Raw genomic sequence first — 20,669 nt, 5'->3', positions numbered from 1 at the left:
CACATAAGTAAAATAGAAGAATCAAAATATATTGTATTACAACTTCCCAGGCAATTCTGTGACTACTGCACTTGTAACAGTGACCGTACAAATCCGTGAAATGTTACTGTTCTTGAATAGTTAAGTGTTCTAGCCTGCAATTCTAAAACTGATGCTACTAAGTAATTGCAATACTGCTTGTGTGTGTTAATTCCTTTTGCCAATCCCACAACTCAGCAGTTTTTACTGTTTATTAGGATAATGCAACTGTGATAGAAGAGTTAAGAAAAGAACTGGCTGACAAAGATGACTTTATAAAGGAATTAAAACAACGCATTAACCACAGTAGCCCTCAGTGTTTGCCAGAAATACCTTTACTTGAAGAAAGACAAAGTAGAAGGAATGACTCTGTAAATGAAAAGGTATGATTATATTTATAGAAAGTCAGTACTTAACATCTTGTTAACCCCTTTTTGTTCTTCTGTTTTCCTAGGAGATACTGGAGCTAGAATCATTTTTCTTAGCATATAGTCCTTTAACTACATATTCAGTGATGAGTACTTGTTGGTTCTTTTTGTCTTCCACTCAAACATGAGCTCTCATCTTCTCAAAAATATTTTATTTACTAGAACACCATCTCTCTGTGTACATTATGGAACTTTTCCATGCAGTTTTCCATGTATTCGTATGTGGATGCTGAAGATTAGGCAGAGGTTTAGCCTTTGGTGTTCTAACATAGCAGCTGTGAGCGTGCAGAGTATGGGGGGAATGGATGACAAAACGACCAGCGTTACAGATTTTGTCCCTAAATAATGTCTCGCTTTCTCTCTTTTGGAGGCAGAATACTGCCTGAGACTGTTAGTGAGACCCAGTAGTGTGTATCTGAAGATCACACAATGAATAGATGTTACTACCTTCCCACACTTGTGCTGTGTTTCAGCTTACGTGTTCATGTGGCGTCTGAGCTTGAGGTTTTACACTGTAACTTTAGAAAACTCGAGATATTTTGGAGGTCTAATGCATAGCCTAATCTTTACTCCTTTTAAATATTTACAGCCTAGGAAACAACAAAGCAAAACTAAAACTGGAGAAAGTATTCCATTAAGATGCAAAGCTGAAGACAATTATTTGGCACGTCAATGTACTAGGAGCCTCACTTCATTAAATGAATCTGAGGTTAGTATGAAACTTCAGATCTGAAAATGTTGTGATTGTATTGCTTTTGATAAGGAATGAGTAGGAAAAGATCTCATGTTCTCTAAACAATTCCCAAGTTTTAATTTATTTATCCCTTTCAAGGTGATCAGATCACCTGTTTTTATAGCCTTTGATAGGAATAAAAGCTGTTGAAAGAATTGTGTGATGATTTTTTGTCAGGTGCTGTTGAAAACTCTCCTCATGTTAATGCTTATGAAGTGGCTCATGATTAGATAAGTTACTTGGAAAAAATTCATGGAGCCACTGAAACGGGCACAGCAAATTGAACTTATTTTCTTCCTCTGCAGGATTTCTGGATATTGTTTTGTTAGCAGTTGATGTTAATCATTCCTATATAAGTTTTTAATTGCTAACTTTCATAAAATAGCAGTTACATATATTTTAAAAACAAAGTATTTATTAACCAACTTAACTCTTGGAAATACAGTGGGTGGTGATACTCCATTCAGATTCTTAGCAGAGCCTGATAAAGTGGCTCTGACTACTTTTTGTCTTTCTACAATCTTTGGTAACTTTTTGAGAGGAAGAAGACTCCCCTCAGGGGGTCGGAACAGTGTAAGTAGTAAAAGCTGCTAGTCTGTGTTTGGGACACTGGAGTTTGCTAGTTACTAGCAGCAGTAAAAGCAGCCATCTACCATTTTCTGATGTCCCCAGCAGCCTGTCTTCCATGTGTTCAACCAGCATCTGAACTCATTTTTGATATGCTAGCTGAATTCCTGCCATAGAGAAGGAGGAGTCCAGGTGATCTCAGTTCTGACTTTGTTGTTCCTGTTGAAAAAAACAGGATTGGGTGGATTGTGGACAGTAAGTGCTGCTGGGGAAATGCATACTGACATTTCCCTGTCACTTAGCTGTGCATTTGCTGCCATTTGACCATGAGCAGGTACATGATAGCCTTCAGCTTAAGTACGGTGTCATTGCTTGAATGTCTGTATTCTCTCCAGGGAAAAGATAGCAATGGAGTTCTTTAATGACTTGTACTGGGCTTGCACCTTGCCAGCTGGACCTTACTTATGTAAATAACATCTCTAGTGTAGAAGAGGAAGGGCAAATTCCCTAAGATTAAGCTGGAAGTTAATTGAACACTTGAATCAAATGCTCCTGTTCCTGCCCAGTTCTGACACAGCAGAGTTGAGATGAAGAAAATCGTGTCAGTTCTACCACCATTCTCTATTTAAAAAAAGTGTAGTTGTCTGTGCCCTTGAGAAAAAATGACTTGTAAAGTATCAGGCTCAGTTTAACATGGAGAACTCTTTTTGGGATCACAGATTGGAAATAATTTTAAATGTAACAAGTTCTAGGAAAGAAGGGTAAAACTCTGCTGTAACTGAAATAGACTCCTTCTGTTACAAGTGTTCTTACACCAGGAAAATTGAATGCTTACATATCCTTTTCCAGATGCTTTATAGCTTTTTAATCTCATGGCTACCTTAACACTTGCACTTAAAATTCTTCTGTGCTATCAGGAGCATTTGGAAACTGTCCTCGACTCTTCTGGAGTGTCCGCAGAAAATGGCAAAACTAGTCGGTTCCCAAAACCAGAGCTGGAAATCCCACTGACACCTCTGCAACCTGATAAGATGGAGATAAAGCAGCACGGCAGCATGATACCTTTAGGAGTGAAAATGCCTAAGGCAAAAAAGAAAAGAAGTGATGACATGGATGAGGTATGACCTAGACCCAACAGAAAACAAAATATCTGATGCCTTTTTACCATTCTCATTTAAGCATTAAAAAAATGCTATTTCTACCTCAGTAAAGTAGTTGAAGAATTTAATCAATGAACTGCTTTAATGAACAAAACTAATAGCCAAGCTCAGTGATAATGGTTTAAGAGAAGGGAATTTCTCTTAACTCCATTGTGTATTTTCTTTGAAACCTGTAGACATAAATCAGCTTTTTAGACATCATGAGATGTCTAATACTGATATCTTAATGTCCTGTTTTTATAATTGAATGCTTATTTATTATTTGATTTACAGTGGAATAGTTACCACTAGCAGATACTTCCCTACTATTAGCAAAAGTGTTTAAAGTGTTCACTTTTGTGACATCAATTGTTCTTTCCAAAAGAATCATGGCTGAAACTTGTCTTATTTTCCCAGGATTTTGTGAAAAATGAGAACACGAAAAATACAAAATCTGTCATGGCTTTTAATTCACCCTCTGCAAGTGACGAGAAAATGCTTGTTTTTTGTTCTAGTTTTGAAGCTAGCTTGGGACTTCCTGTAATTGTGTGGTCACACGAAAGAAGCAGTGTCTTATCCTTACGTGTATACCTGAATGGGAATCTTACACGCTTATGAGCTCTTCCTATTAAATTCCATAAGCTAACCAAAGGGCAAGTCAGTCTGTCCCCAGAGCGTGTAATGGCTGTACTGTGTAATGATTTGGAGGGAAGGATATTGCACACTGAATAGTTGGGAAGAGAAGCTTTAGTGTATTATCGTGTGCTTTTGTAAGTGAAGCCCTTGTATTAAACTAAGGTTCATATCATTAATATGCATGGCAGTTATTAAAAACAGATGTTCACATGTGATAGCAGTATCCTTGGCATGGTCAGAGTATGAGTAGTAGATTTTTCCCATCTGTTGTCTTCTGTTTTGTATGTTTGTTTATTTTATGTAATTAGAACAGCTTATGTAAGAAACAACTCCACAGCATGGGAGCTACTTTTAAAGAAACTACTGCCTTATTAAGAAACTTTAAGAAACGTATGCCTTGAAATAGCTGAGATTTTGACAACTCCCTAAAGGGTATAAAATTGTCTACATTACTTGCCGTTGTGGTATCATCAGCATAATGAACAGAGGTGTCAGTAGTAAAGCTCAAAATGTCAACTTAAAATAACGTTGAACTAAAATGAAGTTTAAACAATGCTCTTGTTTCACATGTTCACATCTCTGTTGAACAGAAATCCGGAAAAGACTACTTCCTGAGAAAGCGAGTACATGCTTCAAGACTGACTAAAAAGAAGGATGAAACACTGCAAAAAGTTGGAGATTTTATTCAAAGCTCTCCTTCTATTATACACTCTAAAGGTTGGTGTAGAATAAGTTTTATTCCATGTTTTCTAGACATTGTAGAATGGCTTGTTTCTGCTGTAGGCTATTAATGTATGTGTTCTTAGAGAACTTGTCTGCCATGTTAAGTTGTCCTTTGATTTATGAAGTAAATGCATTTATTCGTCTCTTCAGAGATTCATTATTACATTTGTGAAAACCTACAAGTATACAGAGAAAGTTGGTTCTGTCTTGTGCTTCTGTCAGCACGAAAGTTAGGCCTGTTGTTTAACTCCTGCTGAAGTTTCTGACTTCCAGCGACTTCTGAGCCATGATTGTCTTTCATACTCCATTTTAATGCGTGCTTTAAGCTGCCGTACCTGAAGCTATAAACTGTTTCAGCTATAGTGTTGTATTAGGCGTGCACGAACCCTCGGGATGTAACGTGATAGGCCCTCCCCTGCTTGGTCATGCATATGTAAAAAAGGTAAGGATGAAACTGGATACCTATATAAGGGACCCTCACATTCCAATAAAGGCCATTTTACAGCTCACCATAATGGTGTAACAAACAGCTGTGACTTGGTCGGGGCCGTCGATACACATTCACAAAGGGACTTGACTTTCCAGGTTACCAGATCGAGGTAACAAATGGTGCCCCGTGTGAGGAAAAGTCCTGGAGGTGAGTGTGCGACGGCTAAAACCGCGCTGACGGACGCGGTATCCACGGTTCGAGCCCGTGGAAGCACTCTCGGTGGGGTGCAAAGGGGAATGCAGCGCTGCGCCTATCCTACGGCCGATAGTTCGTAGAAGACCAGGAAGACTTCAGGTCTCTGGGTAAATGTATTCCGTCATTAGAGTAGTATTGCAACTTTGTAAAACCTACTATGGTAGGAAAGATACGCCTTCTAAGAAGGACATTGCGGCCGTCATTAGTTGTCTTGAAAAGGAGAGGGAGCTTTCCTCTCCTCCGGTGATTTTGGATCACAATAAGCGGGACTCTTTAACTTTTTCGCTCTTTGAGCGCGCAATGAATGAGCAAAAAGCTTCTGAGCTCAAAACGTGGGCATTGGTGCTACGGGCACTGAAAGCGGCTCGGAAAGGGAAGACTCGGCTTGGGGCTGCTTTGGGAATTGGGTCGGGAAGCCTTTTCTCTTGCAGATGTGAGGATTTGAAAGACAAAGACAAGGTGGCGGGAGCCATCCAGACCGCACCCATCACTCCGGCTGAACAACGAGCAGATGGCCCCGTCCAGCAGCATTCCACACATTCCACATCCTTATCTCTTGACCAGGAGAAGCCTTCCTCTGAGGCCCCATATCGGTATCCAAAGCAACCGGTATCTTCTGCACTCCTTCGCCCAACCTTGGGGGTGGGGAAGGGGAGTGAGCAGGGGCGGGAGGATGGGTCCTTTCCTCGAGATGGGATGGGTTGTGGGTGTGGTTCCGCCCCGGGGGGCGGGGTGGATAAGACTAACCAAGATGGAAGCCAATCCGCATCAGCGGGGGCGGAGGCAGAGGCGTTCCTAATCATAATAACCCTTCCCCAAGAGGGTGGGCTACTGGTCCAGCTCTACCTGGGGGGAGGGAGAGGGGAGAACAAGAGCGACCAAGTCTCGGATTGGTCAAAGATAAGGGAGGCATTCCTTTTTATCGTTAATTGGGGGCCCGGTCAGGGGGCCCCGGGCTCGAGTGGAGCCTCTGAAGCAGAAACAAGTCCAGCTGTCGAGCGAGCCACTCTAGCCCGAGTTGGAGTCGGTTAAACTCCTGCTGACAACTTGGAGGAGAGGAAGAATGCTTAGGATAAACTGTATTGATTATTGTCACTGTCTTTGTGATTGTTAAATGTTTATGGTATATGAAAGTATAAATGCAAATGGTATATGGAACTGTTAATGTTATAGGGATGTGTAAACATGAATGCTATATGGAAGTGGAATTATTAATGTTACATGGAAGTGTAATTGATGGTACGAGTTGTGGAATTGTGAAAAACAAAAAAAAAACGGGAAAAAGGTTACAGAAGAACAGTGAGTTAAAATATTGAATGTGATCTGCTCTAGCCAGAGAAGTTTAAGTGCCAGCAAGAGAACGCAAACCCCCGCGCTGCCCCTCCTCACTGCTTACCCCCCCCCCCCCGTCCCTCGGCTCCGCCGCTTGTGAAAGTAAACAAATCGTTACTTCTGAATGGGGACAAAAGCAAAGCATTCTGAGTGCTCGTGCCCCTGGTTCAGTGTTAATCACTTCCCCTTCTGGGATCCGTATTACAGACAAAGTTTTCTCCCTCTTTGTCTGCAGTGCTGTTTAACCTCTGAAGATCTCTTGCTAGTCGGAGCAAGAATGCCTTCATTTTCTCCCAATAATATACACATTTAGGGGACTAGGGTAGGGACTTGGACAAATTTGTTGATGGAGCTTGAAATTGTATGGAGGGGGAATTGTGGTGGTGGAGTTGGGAGGAACGGTGGCAGCTTTACTAGAGCAGGTCCTGAAGATCCCAGGATGAGTTTTGCCCGTAGTGGGCTGAATGCAATGTGCTCACAGCAGTGCAAAGATATTTGTTTTCTGACAGTTTCAGGTGCATCTCACTCTGTACTGCATCAAGAATTACTACCCATAGATGATTTTTGTAACAATAGTAGGAGTAGGTCAACAAGAAAAAGCTTACCAATTAAAAGAAAAAAGGGGGGGGGGGAGCTAAGGGTGAAGCAAGTAAAATAGAAATAAGTGACTATAGCTATTAATAACTTTTCTGAGTAGTTTGTATTGTAGAGAGATCTAATATAGTGCTTTGTTATGTTTTATGAACAGGTGTTTCATCTGGGCTCTGTATCATGCACTGGCCATGCATATATGGAGTACATGTGAAAAAAAAACCTGCACAGGAGAGAATCTGTGATGGGTGAGAAAGGCAAAGTGTACTTTGAAGCAGGGGACGCCCTGCAGGCACTGCCTATCGCATCCACCACTACTGTGTTCCTTCTCTCTCCTTTTGGTGGTTTGCCACCTCATAGTTATCGATAAGTAATAATACATTAGCTTAGAAATTTTCATTTATAGAATTGTCTAAAATGAATGCTTGAATGAGTGTGTATATGTCAACTCAAAAAATTATGACGTTACATGTAATCTTCTGTTTAGTGTATTATCAGTGAAGGTTTTGATTGAGTGATGGTTATGTTAACATTTAAGTCCCCTGCAGCTCAGCGACACTGGGCCACTGCCATCGTGGTCCTTGGTGTGCTGCGACACATCAAGACAGACAATGGCTCGTACTTCATCTCGAGATCTACTCAAGGAGCATTGGGGAATATCTCACTCGACAGGCATCCCTGGGAATTCCCAGGGACAAGCATTGTGGAAAGGGCCAACCGTCTCCTGAATGACAAGATACGTGTCCTTGGGGAGCGGGAAGGTCACAGAGAATAGAGCTGCAATAGATTTCCTGCTGCTGGCTCAAGAGGCACAGGTGCAAGGACTTTGAATGAGAAAATGGAGTTCCAGCAGATATACGAGAAGCTTTGAGCAGAAGGATGAACTGTATAATATAGCCCAAGATGCCTTGAAAATACTAACTAAAGAAGCATTAACATTATTACACACTGCACCACATACCTCTGCATGTTTACGTCACTTTTTAAATAACTCACCACAAAAATTTATATAAGTACTAACACTTTTATATACTAGGATTAGGATTGGAGCTTGCGTTGTAACGGGGCATGGTTTTGTTAAGCATGGGGAGAGGGAAATGTTGTATTAGGCGTGCACGAACCCTCGGGATGTAACGTGATAGGCCCTCCCCTGCTTGGTCATGCATATGTAAAAAAGGTAAGGATGAAACTGGATACCTATATAAGGGACCCTCACATTCCAATAAAGGCCATTTTACAGCTCACCATAATGGTGTAACAAACAGCTGTGACTTGGTCGGGGCCGTCGATACACATTCACAAAGGGACTTGACTTTCCAGGTTACCAGATCGAGGTAACACTATAGAAGCAATAAAGAACCTCGATGAACAAATACAATTTCTGAGTATTTTCACTTAAATTTTACGTGTCATTTATAAACCAAGTTTGTTACGAAGCTTTTTTTGCATTCAGTGATTTAAAGACTCACAAAACCAGTAAGTTGATTGGTTTATGTATCAAAACAAATTTCTTCTAGCCAAGAAGCTGATGTCAGCAGTAAGTTCTCCTAAATCAAACGAACCTGAAAGTCTCGAAGAAGGAGAGACCAAGCCAAAACGATGCAAAAGGAAGCTGTATTCAACTGTCGTTTCTGGCCCTCTAGATATACCTGCTTCTTCGGTAAGCGATTATAATGTAGTCTTGGCTTAAAATAAACTACTAAGGAGTCCAAACAGACTGGAGGTTTCATCAATTTGCAGGGGGAGGTTGAAAGTACTGAGGTATTTCTTTATTCTACCAAGTCATTCTTGTTGGTCTTCCTGCTGTTCTGTTTTAGTTTGTCCTCAAAGATCTCTGTGTTTGGCTGGCTTACAGTTTACTAAGTAGGTGATGTAGCAATCACGGAGATGTCTTCTAATTTGGAATCATAGATAATTTCAGTGTGTCGGAGTGGGATTATTCTACTACACGCTTTTCTAGAGCACAACTTAGACAGCTTTTTAGGTATGCTTAAACTATGATCTCCTGTCTAAGCCAACTTGCAAAGGATCTGATGTGCCAGTTTCATGACTCTGTCGGCAGCTATTGTGCTAAGAACATTCTTGCTCTGTTGGAACTGCATCATTTAATTATATTAGAGTCCTTTTTCTGTTCAGCATAGTGATCATTTGCCCATACTGTAATATCCCTCTGAATTTTTTGATGATTTGACGAATGATAGGGGCAGAAACCAAAATGTTATATTTTTTTTTTTAGAGGATGAAGAAGATGAGAATTTCTTTTCTCACTGTAGTTCTGAGAACATGGAACTGAACCGAGAACTGAAATTCTGGGCAAGTCATAGCTACAGGGATTGAGGCTAAAAATGTTTTCTGAACGCTTCATGTTTCACAAAACAAGTATTATAATACTCTTTTGAAAACAAGTATTTCAAAATGAAAGCTGCCTTCAGGCTTTCCTCAGATGTGTGTGCTTTTTTAAGATAAACAGGATTTTGTACATTCTCCATATTTGTTCCTTGTGATTAAGCTGCATTAAAATGATCTCGGTATCCCATAGTTTTCTGAATAAAATATAATAAGCAAATGCCATTCTGAAATCCATTTAGGGGAAGAAATATGTTTGCGTGGGTCAAGAAGAGCTTGTCAGTCTTGTGCGAAAAGATGAGTAACTTTTGAAATGTTTTCTTCAGGAATCTGAGGAACAAAAGAAGGAAAGTGATCATCTGATCATCAAGCGACGGCTGAGATCCAGAACAGCTAAAAAACCTTGAAGAAGCGTGTTTGTTCCCCCTTTCTCAGGACATACTTTTATCATATTATTAAAAACTGGTTGTTAATAAACAGTAACAGTTACTCCGTTGTGTTCTTAAATTTGTATATAGGTGTACAGTGTCTCTCTGACAGTTTCAAACTGACTCCACTGAGGCTGAAATAAATACAAGCTTTCTTAAACTGGGTTTGGATTTTATTGTGGTTAAGGGTTTATTTATTTTTGTCTTGCCTCCCCTGTATAGGAACAGTATCTCTAGGACTGATTGCTATTTACCCATTGTGCAGTAATAACTGTACTTGTTCAGGATGGCCTGGCTTGCTTTTTTCACGTGACTGGTGTACTTAGCAGAACTCTGGCAGAGAGAAGAGCATGAATACACATTAATATTTATGTATACTTAATTTTTGGGCCTTTTTAAAGAATTTTCTTTGGAGAGAAGATGGTGCCAATTCCTCAGTGTGGAAGAAAGGTGTTTTCCCTCACTTGTGCAAATTCAGCTTTAAATTAATAAACTTAGAAAAATAAACCCAATACATTTGGGGGGAATTCTAATATCCCAAATACTGTTCTCCCCCTCAGTGAGCTTCGAACCTTTAGATGCTGTTGGATGAATTAGCTGAAAGGTTCTCAGCTGGCAGTATGTCCTTGTGTTGTCTCCAAGTCCAATAGTTCCTATAGATTCAATTGCTCAGGAGGTAAAAACATGGATGAAAGCCGACTTGGGTGAATATTTGAGAGTTTGATGGGAGTGAATTGCCTTAAAAGCAGCTGGTGATAGAACAATATACTGATTGTATTTAAAAAAACCCACAATCGTACTATTTGTTGCTGTGCCGATAAGCTTTCTCCTTGCTTGTAGGCTTGTGAGATCCAGGTTTGCAGAAAACAATCTGTGAAAAATCATGGGAATCATGTGGTTTTATGCTCAGCAATCTCATTAAAAACTTGAACTGACTTTTAGAAGCTTTTCTCCATGGTGTTAGCTGGACAAATCTGCATGTGGATGTCAACATGGAGGCTTTTATTGACCTGGAGTAGAAAACAGCATTCGTACCTACCAGGTGAGATGGGCAGCTACTGCACAGGTACACAGAAGAAACTGATGGAAGCATAAGTACTTGAAATCACCCTCCCTCCTATTTATTGACCTATGTATGTGAATGCCGTGCATGAATGCCTCATAGCCAGATGTCAAAATGGAACAATGCTGCCTGAAGTGGTTGGTGACAATATGGAAGACGGTTCTGATTAGCTGCAGTTTGCAAATTACTTGCAAATATTTCATATCCAGAAGACTGCAATTTATCAGCCATGCGATATTGGAGGCAAAGTCATTGCAGGGGATGGGAGTGATCTACTTGTTCCAGAAGCTGTTAATAGAGCTCTCGTTGCTACTGGGTACATCATGATATACACTTAATTACACTACTTTTCAAATGGTATTTTTATTATGAGAACAGCCTCATTGCTGCCTGCTGCTGCATGGGAAAAGTAGTTGCACACTTGGTATAATTATATGTGGTTCTCTGCTGCAAAACTGACCTTTTACAAAACGTCACATGTGGTGTTTGGTGAGTCTCAGGCTTGCCTAATTTCTGTGCATTTTCGTAAGGCACAGCAAGTGCAGAAAACAGGTTGCTTTGTTTAGGGAAAAGAAAAACCAACCACAAATGTTTAGCTGACTTGCGGAATCAAACTCTATAATCCAGAGATGGGTTGTAAAGCAGGTATGTTTATTCCAGCGTTGCGCAGCGCCGGGTGCAAGGGGGAGAGCTCCTCCAAACTTGCACACCGACTTGTAAAGCCGTGATACAGAAAGCAGGCAGAAGAAACATCCTTCAAATCCAGAAGGTAAACTCCACCTATTCATTCCTTAACTGGGTTAATAAAGTGCATGGATTTGCCACCACTGAGTGTATGCATTCAACAATTCTATTACTTGCCTTCAAGTGTTGTACCAAACTACAGCACTTGCTATCAAAAATTTTTGCAAAATTGGAGTCCAAACTCCAGAAAGTCTTCTATCCTTCTACAGTTCTGTATCCTTATAGGGTACCACTTTACCCTGACTGGGCAATCTCTTGCTTTTAACTTCTATTCAGGGCTTCATGTTTGGCCCTGATGCCCACACCCCTAAGTGCATCATGTTTGATATTGCTGTGACTCCTGGGGTACAACATTGTTTTTCCCCATTTGTGCTAATGTCAGACTTACAGTTTTTAAACAGTCAATATTGTTGGACCCTTAGCTCCAGTTTTATTAAATTTCTTGCCAGAGCAACCTGGCAGGTACAAGAATTTCTGTATTCCTACTTAGTTTATATTTAATTAATCCAAAAAAAACCGTAAACCTTTTCTTGTTGGGCAGTAGCTTCTATTACTGTTACAAAACCATCTATGAGTAGTAAGAAGCACCCATATCCACCAGAAAATAAATCTCTTTATCCTGCTTCCCTAGATGCAATTTCCCGTTGCAGTTTGCACACTGCTTTCCTTTCAGTGGGGCGGAGCCCTCCCTGGGCACTTCAAGCCCCCACTCCCCCCACCTCTCCCTGAGGGGATCTCTGGGTCCTACGGCCCTATTCTGGCACCACAACAGTAACAGCTGTTATTATCACCAATTCCCTTACTATCTGTTTGTCAATCAGTTTTGTTTTCTTTTCGTATCGTTCACCTCTTTTCAGTCCTGACATCCCTGTTATACCTTGCCAGTCCTTACTCCTCCAGCCTGTGTCTGTCCCAAACTCTCTCACTTTCCAAACTCTCATCATTACAAAAACTACTAACATCCTATTTCAGTTTCACCTCCTTCTCTCCAGGTGTCCAGTGCTAACACTGGGATTTCAGGTTTCCTACATCTCTGCACATGAAGGCTATTCTCACTTCCATTGCCCCCTCCTCCCCACCTCCCCCCTTTGCTGCTTACAGCAACAGTCTCTGTACCCGGCTCTCTCTCACTCCAAGAGTTCTTGCAAGGGGGGGGGGGGGAAACAATACAGGGGGTTGCTCTCATACCAGCACACATAAACTCACTTTCTCTTTAACCCTTTTTCCTTTGTACACAATTTCATTATTTGTACCTTCAGTTACACTTTTACACACCCTCAATTATACTTCTGTATACCAATAGCAATTACACTTTCTTATACCATCAAAGCAGTTTGTCCCATTCCCTTCAAAACCCACAGATCAAACAGTACAATTTTTCAGTTTCCACAAACACCCTTAATACCACATAACTTTCCCTTAGCAATCCATATCATTCAGTTCCTTGGGCTGTTCCACCCTTATCTTTATGGCCTTATTTCATGTTTTTCTTGATTCCCAATTTCATCTTTATCCCCTAGTTTTAATACAGTATTCTCAAAAAGTGGTACTGTCATCCCGGTTCTCTCTACCCCTGTTATCTTTAAGGCCTCATTTGTTAATTTTAGTCCTTACACCTTATGGGCCAGTGATGAACGAGCTGTCCCAGTATCAACTAAAACCACAACTTCTTCCCCCTCAGGTCCCACTTTTATATTTACCAGGGGGTCCTGATGGGACCAAAGTTTTGAAAGCCCCAGAAATTGATCTAATTGTTCTGCTACTCTTATAGAATCTTCAATTAAAGATTTCATTTCCTTCTTAAAATTTCTAATTTCTCCACTAGTGAGTGGGGAGTTTACATAGCATATTTGTCCTTGTCCCAATGGGACCTCCCATAAGGGGTACACTGAGGTGCTGGTACAGCTAGTGTCTGGGAAAGGAGAAATTTTTATGTCCCTTTTACATTGTTTTAATTCTCTCCTGAGCCCAGCATGCCCCTCTTTTCTGTGAAATGTCCCTGTGTGCTTTACCATTTCCTCTTACTGGGGCAGTGCCTGTCTCCCTTTGTGCTACATTGGGGTTATATGGGGGGGAAATTCTCAGGAGGGTCCCATTGATTAGTTCCTTTTTCTAATTCCTCTCCTTCCTGGTCCGGGCCTTTTTCTTTTTACTAATAACAGGCTGATTTCTTGTATCCAACAGGCAGCATATTCTGATTCCTCCTTTGAAAAGGGGTTTTGTTCTTTACATATAAATTCGAGATCTGAGAAACCCAACCCTCATCAGATCCATATTTTGGCCAAATATTGATTTTCCCTGTAGTGGATCTCTAGGCCATATCTAACACAATATTTAAACATCTTTTCCCTATCCTTTTTCCTGGTTTTGGGATCATTTTAACCCGTCCTCCAACTTATATACTAACCACCAATGATTACATTATTTGATGAGGGTGTTCTTGCTTAGAGTCCCTCCCGGTTCCCCAGCAATATCCCTCTGATATGCCAATATACATCCTAAGAGATTTTCTTAGGTATCTCTTTCCCTTATGTTCCTACACACACGAGGAGGGGGAGCAATGGTTCAAAAACAAATTTTGTAAAGTTAACATGTTAAAGCGGAGGTAACACAACCCTATTGTTTCTCTAATCTGGATCATTATCACATTTAAACCGCGGTATTTTCTACAACAAAAGCAACAGGGTCTCGATACTAATTGTGGTTTGCCTTTTGTGGGCTTTTACCCCGCAGGATCATCTGCTTCTGTCTTTAGTGAAAGGACTCTCCCTCAGCAATCCCAGACCCTGGAGGTTAATGAGAGACTCCGGGGAATGGGAGATTTCCCTTTAATCGGGGAAGAGGGGGTCTGTGAGTGCCTAGGAAACATTAAGGTCCATAAATCCATGGGACCTGATGGGGTGCATCCGCGGGTGCTGAGAGAGCTGGCGGAGGTCATTGCTGAGCCGCTCTCTGTAATCTATCAGAGGTCTTGGAGAACTGGGGAGGTGCCTGAAGACTGGAGGACGGCCAGTGTCAGTCCAGTCTTCAAAAAGGGCAAGAAGGAAGACCCGGGTAACTATAGGCCGGTCAGCCTCACCTCTGTCCCAGGGAAGGTGATGGAACAGCTTGTGCTGGATGCCATCTCCAGACAACTGGGTGATAAGGAGGTTATCAGCAGTCCTCAGCATGGGTTCACCAAGGGGAGATCATGCTCGACCAACCTGGTGGCCTTTTATGAAGATGTCACTAGCTGGGTGGACAGGGGGCGGGGCGGTAGATGTAGTCTACCTTGATTTCAGTAAGGCTTTTTATACTGTCCCCCATGACATCCTTATAACAAAGTTGAGGAAGTATGGGATAGGTGAGTGGACAGTGAAGTGGGTTGAGAATTGGCTGACTGGCAGAGTGCAGAGGGTTGTCGTTGGCGGTGCAGTGTCTGGCTTGAGGCCTGTAACTAGCGGCGTCCCCCAGGGGTCTGTACTGGGTCCGGTCTTGTTCAACATCTTCATCAATGACCACCCTCAGCAAGTTTGCTGATGACACGAAGTTGGGAGGATTGGCTGACACGCCTGAAGGCTGTGATGCCATTCAGCGAGACTTGGACAGGCTGGAGAGCTGGGCAGTAAGAAACCAGATGAGGTTTAACAAAAGCAAGTGTAGAGTCTTGCACCTGGGTAGAAATAATTGCATGCACCAGTACAGGCTGAGGGAAGACCTGCTGGAGAGGAGCTCTGCAGAGAGGGACCTGGGCGTCCTGGTGGACGACAGATTGACCATGAGCCAGCAGTGTGCCCTTGTAGCCAAAAAAGCCAATGGCATTATGGGGTGTATTAAAAAGAGCGTGTCCAGCAGGTCGAATGAGGTGATCTACTCTGCCCTGGTGAGGCCTCATCTGGAATATTGTGTCCATTTCTGGGCTCCCCAGTACAAAAAAGACCGGGATCTCTTGGAAAGAGTCAAGCGGAGGGCCACAAAGATGGTGAAGGGCCTGGAGCATCTCCCCTATGAGGAGAGACTTAGGGAACTAGGTCTGTTTAGCCTTGAAAAAAGAAGGCTGAGAGGGGACTTGATCCAGGTCTATAAATATTTGAGGTGTGGGAGCCATAGTGGTGAGGCTGGTCTCTTTTCAGTAGTGCGTGGGGATAGGACTAGGGGTAATGGGATGAAAGTACAGCATAGGAATTTCCACAGGAATGTGTACAAGAACTTCTTTACAGTGATGGTGACGGAGCACTGGAACAGGCTGCCCAGGGAGGTGGTGGAGTCTCCTTCTCTGGAGATATTTAAGACCCGCCTGGATGCCGAGCTGTGCGACGTGGTGTAGGGAGCCTGCTTTGGCAGGGGGGTTGGACTCGATGATCTCTAGAGGTCCCTTCCAACCCCTACAATTCTGTGATTCTGTGATTCTGTGATTCTGTGATTCTGTGAAGTCACCTCACCACCCAGGCAGGACCACTGAAATCAGTGGGGTGCACCTCTCCTGTCCAGGAACCCGAAGGAGGTGATAATAATCCCAGGCCAGCAATTGTAGTATTGATATGATGATTTTATTCAAAGTCTTTGTTAAACAAAGAGGGAAGGAAGGGAGGGGTGCGCTGGGGGGTGAATGGGGGGGGTGGAGGAGGGTTGATGTCAGACTGTGAAATCAATTTTTTTAAACTTAATTCTGCTTCAGAAACAACATCTGATTCCCATGCTCTCTGCTTGGTATTTTGTCTTTTGACGCAAACACATAAGCCCCATTGGTGCCTGGTTCAGCAGTTCAGCTTGTATTTCAGCCATCATCCTCCACACTGGAGAGGATTTATCCGCTTGGCTTGCTTAATTGCAGCACGTTTCACACGCGTGGATAACCTGTGCATATTGCGTCACTACCTCTGTGGCCTGAGGTGTTGCACCAGGCTGGAAATAAATAATGCCTTCTTGGGGTTGTTGAAGCTCTGCAAAAGTTTGCCAAGCAAAGTTGTGGATGCTCCATCCCTGGAGGTGTTCAAGGCCAGGCTGGATGGAGCTCTGGGCAGCAAGACTCTGTGGGTGGCATCTCTGCCCGAGGCAGTGGGGCTGGGGTTCTGAGTTCTTCACTGTCCCTTGCAAGCCAAGCCATTCTATGATTCTGCATTTCTATGATGTAAGCACCAGCCCCACAGCCCTGGTGCAGTGCATCACAAGAGCAGCAGCCTGCGGGGAGCCACCACCCGGAATCACAGAGATGTGAGGTCACAATGCCCCATCCTATGACTGTGCTGAGCTGCGTCATGAGCTCACAAGGCCTGGCCGCAGGCTTGGCTCAGTGCGACACTCACTGTGGCTGCAGCGGTGGTGTTGGAAGCGTGGTGCAAGTGTGGGGGTGGCCATGGACCCTGCCCGCCTTGTCCTCTTCCTCCTATTGGTGGCCATGAGTTTTCAGGAGAGCTGTGCTGCTCCGTGGCGAGCACGGGGAGCAGGTGAGTGGGTAGAGATGGGACCCAAACTGAGCAGCGCTGGGAGCAAGAAGTCAGGCTGTGTCCCCACGGCCCTGTAGTACACTTGCCTGGGGCCTGCCTTCCATGGGGGTGTTGCTGGGTAGGGGGTGATGGGCATCTTCTTCCACGTAATCTGTGAGAGATGTGGCACGTGGCCCAGAGAGAACACTGCATACGCTGCCAGGTGCCAGCCTACGGGTCATCCCGTCCACCCTGCAACTTTGGAAATCATGACCTGAGTTATTCTCCACATCCAGTTACTGAGGGAGAAGGAGATCACACCATATAGTGCATATAGTGGGAACTTATCTCATCTGTTCTTGATTCTAGATGATGAGCTTCGTGCTCCCTTTCCGGATGCTCCTTTGGATCCGGACTTCATGCCTGTGCCTGGGGGACAACCCAGGGGTAAGTTGTGAGTGTCTGTTTCCTTGGAGGCTGAAACGTTCATGCTCTCATGGTTTACCTGGGTGCAATTTTACTGGAGATCTTCTCCAGGTCTTCCAAGCCTGTTTGTGCCTGGAAGGGTTTGCACAGATGAGCCATGAGTATTTTTTCTCTCGGAGAGCTGCAACATTTCAGTGGGAAGGTTACCGCTGCCCCTCTGCAGCTGAGGGAGCCCAGACCTTTGTATTCGGGCTGTGGCATTCCCCAACCACCGCCAGACCCTACAGGTCACTCAGGGAAAAGGAGGCCCCCACATGTGCCGGAAGCTCTCCTCACCTGTGTCTGATCACACTTGTGTCTGCAGGCCCTGTCCCCTGTATGCTCTGCTACTCAGTTGATGCTGTAGTGTGTGACTAAAACTTTTCATGGGTCTTTGGTTGCAGAAGTGCCCCCAGTGTGGGCCTTGCCCGGTCATCGGTTTCCTCCTGTGCTGGAGCCCAGCTGGAATCCCAGCAGTGAGTACTCTGTCTTCACTGACTTGGCTGACTCGCCGCTGATCTTCAGATCTTCATGCACATGATATTTAACTTCATACATTCTGTTAAGGTCCGGAAAGAGAAGAGGATGAATCCAATCGAGGAAAATACTCTCAGGGCTCATCCCGTCTCCTGAAGCGACTGCTGAAGGAAATGGAGAAGGCAGAGCGTGGTGGGTATACTTCAGTCTGTTCACTGTGGGACCTGGGAAGCTGAGGTGTGATATAGAGGTGTGGGCAGGCTGTAGCCTGCACAGCAGGAAGGGATGGGTCAGAGCCGTGCTGCAGCCGTGTTCCGTGTATCACCTTGCAGGTGCTGTCAAGCACCAGAGCTGGTCTGCTGCCAGATGGTCTGCATCCAGCCAAGACCCAGAGGCAGCTGCTCCCCCAGCACAACCATTACTTGTCAGAGCTGCTTTGTGCAGTCATTGGCACCCAGATGGCAGCAAGTGGCAAAGTGGCAAGCGCTGTGCTTCTGTTCATCCAAAGCCCTCCGTGCAGCTGAGCAAGTTCAAGGCAGGAGGAGCGTCCTAAGCAGGGTTGGCTGCCTTTGCTAATGCTGGAAATGAGGTGGAGATGCTAATTCTGAAGGCTTGGACTGTGTGTTAGAGCTTGGATTTCAGCCTGCAGCTACCTGGCTGTGACGGGCTGGTGACAGCACAGTATGTGAGGGCCTTGCACAGGAGCTGATTTCTCAAGAGGTGTGAGGGAGTCAGCATTGTCCAATAGCTGGGAGGGCCCAAATGCCCTTGGGTAATAGAGGGGCTCTCAGTGTACTTGGGGGGGGGCCTGGACTTTACCTGAGCTCGGGATTGGAGAAGCTCAGTTTTCGATGAGGGCACGTGACATCCCAATCCTACTGCCCTGCTTTCTTTCTAAAGGAACGGACCAACAAAGTGAGAGGGATGCACTCCAGGAAGGCGGATATCCCACACTGCCAGTCCCGGATGTGCTGCAGGAAGGCGGATATCCCACACTGCCAGTCCCGGACAGAGGAATGCAGGCAGCACCAACCGGCATGCCAGGTAATTTCTGTCCTATGATCATACGGTGTCACGAACCAGAGTCACTGCGTGCCTGCAGGCTCTTGCTGCCAGCTCTTGCACACCAGGTCAGCAGCCAGACCTGAGCGTGTGAGCATAGAGCACATGTAAAAGAAGCCAGGGGTGGCTCTCTGAAAATGGCTGGCCTTCGTGGGGTGTGGAGAGTTGTTCCAGCAATGTGCCAGGGAAGGTACTTGCAGACCTCTGTGACCCTGCTCAGCTCCCACCGCTCCCAGATCGCAGAGTTTGCCCTTTTGGAACGAAGCCACCTGAGGGTGATGAGCAGGGTCTTGTGTGGTAGGAGCCTGCAGGAGTGTTTCTCCCCTGGGCTGGCTCTGGATGTGCCCTGTGCTGGCTGAAGCCTGACCTTCAGCCTGGGGGGCGTCCCACAGGGGGAGCTCAGGACACACATGCCGGGAAAAGTGTGAGGGATTCTGCTCTGTAGCTCTCCCCACGGACCAAGCCCAGACCCCAAAGTACAGCCCCAGCTCTCGGCCCAGAGGAGGACACGGGTAGTGCCTGTGCAGCCTCTCTGTACCCAACGAGAGGTGGAAGCAATCCTTCTTGTCCTCCGGTGCTTCGGCACCAGAGACGGAGGCACCCACTGACAAAATGACCTTTTGGGTCCATGAAGCACACTGAGAGATTATCTGTAGCGCAACTGAAGGTAACGTGGGATATTGTCTCATTTCTTCCTGGGATGAACACAGGCAAAAGCACAGAGGCTGCTGCTCACACATCTGTGCGGAAGCGCCGCATTCCGGTGACGGTCTCAGCGATGCTGCTGCCTGCGCTGGTGCTGGCCGTTGGTGTTGTGATATGGGTGCTCAAAAACTACCTGTGAGTTGGCCTTTCCCCAGAACACCTTATTGCTGCATTTGGCAATGAAGCATTTGTGGTGCCAGGATCCTGGATGGCCAAATCAGCCGCTGGCAGTACACTGCCAGGACTTAGGTTGCAAAGTCTTTCAAGTTTCCCCTTATTTCCTGTCAGTGAGTAGTGCTTTCTGAAACTCATTCTCACAGAGCGCGCAAGAGGGAAAAGAGAGCAGCAGAAGCAGCAGATGGAGCTGGGGAAGGCAACGAGACAGACTCTGACCCAGTCAAACAAGAATCTCCGTAATAGCTCCAGTCCGTTCCATTCTGCCATTGAAGAGGCCCGAAGTCTTCAAGGTCATCTGGAAGACCAGGAGCTTGAACTGAAAGCCATGAAAGAGATCCTTGGGAACAGTCCTGAGTGCTGCCTTCTGTCAGAGGATGGCCCTGAATGTGAGAGCAGAGCTTTTGTCCTTCATCCTGCATACTCCAGGACAGGTATCACCAGCAGTTTGAAGATTCTTAGCTCGACACAGCTACATTCCTGTTGAGGGTCTTAATGAGGACCCAGAAAACGATCTTCCTCTGACTGCTGGACAATGCGTAATGTCTTTGGAGATGTGGGTGAGAATGGCTGGTTTCAGGGAGAGCTGACAGATGGCACAAGAGGACTGGTCCCTTCCAATTTGGTTGCGGAGCTTTCAGATGATGAACTGGATACACCTGGAGATCCTGTCAGAATTCCTGCACTGCTCCATCTGCAAGACTACCATTGCTCCACTCAATGGAACAACTCGATGTTGAGCAGAATGTGGTTGAGCTCCTTCGGGAACTCTCTGAGGCGACTGACAGCGGAACTGCATAGCTTTATTGTATATTAAAAACAACCAAACAACTGTCCCCTCCCTCTCCCTTCCCCTCGCACCCCTCCACCCCCCCCCCCCAAAAAAAAAAAAAAAAAGACAAAAAAAACAAAAATAAACCCTAAAAAACCAACAAAAAACAACCCACC

The 20,669-nt window shown here is 44.6% G+C and overlaps 1 protein-coding gene and 1 long non-coding RNA gene across 2 annotated transcripts; both read left to right on the top strand.

The window, feature by feature from the left end:
• Positions 1–236: 236 nt before the first annotated feature.
• On the top strand, positions 237–12,959 carry LOC146751665 (uncharacterized; the record flags this gene model as incomplete). Its single annotated transcript, XM_085533896.1, has 5 exons — positions 237–401; positions 1,036–1,155; positions 2,664–2,864; positions 3,303–3,425; positions 12,954–12,959. Coding segments are annotated over 5 exons (615 nt in total), but the record flags the coding sequence as incomplete, so codon positions are not given.
• A 2,851-nt stretch (positions 12,960–15,810) lies between these two features.
• Positions 15,811–19,440, top strand: LOC146751664 (uncharacterized). The gene is made up of 3 exons (XR_014941274.1): positions 15,811–17,779; positions 17,871–17,972; positions 18,681–19,440. It is a non-coding gene; the product is annotated as an uncharacterized LOC146751664 (long non-coding RNA).
• The last annotated feature ends 1,229 nt before the right edge of the window (positions 19,441–20,669 follow it).

This window comes from Coturnix japonica, unplaced genomic scaffold (genome assembly GCF_054131305.1).
Source record: "Coturnix japonica strain WE unplaced genomic scaffold, WE-NBRP24 Scf069, whole genome shotgun sequence".
Taxonomy (NCBI): Eukaryota; Metazoa; Chordata; class Aves; order Galliformes; family Phasianidae; genus Coturnix; species Coturnix japonica.
The sequence above is the reverse complement of the archived record's forward strand: the minus strand, read 5'-3'. Positions and strand labels throughout refer to the sequence as shown.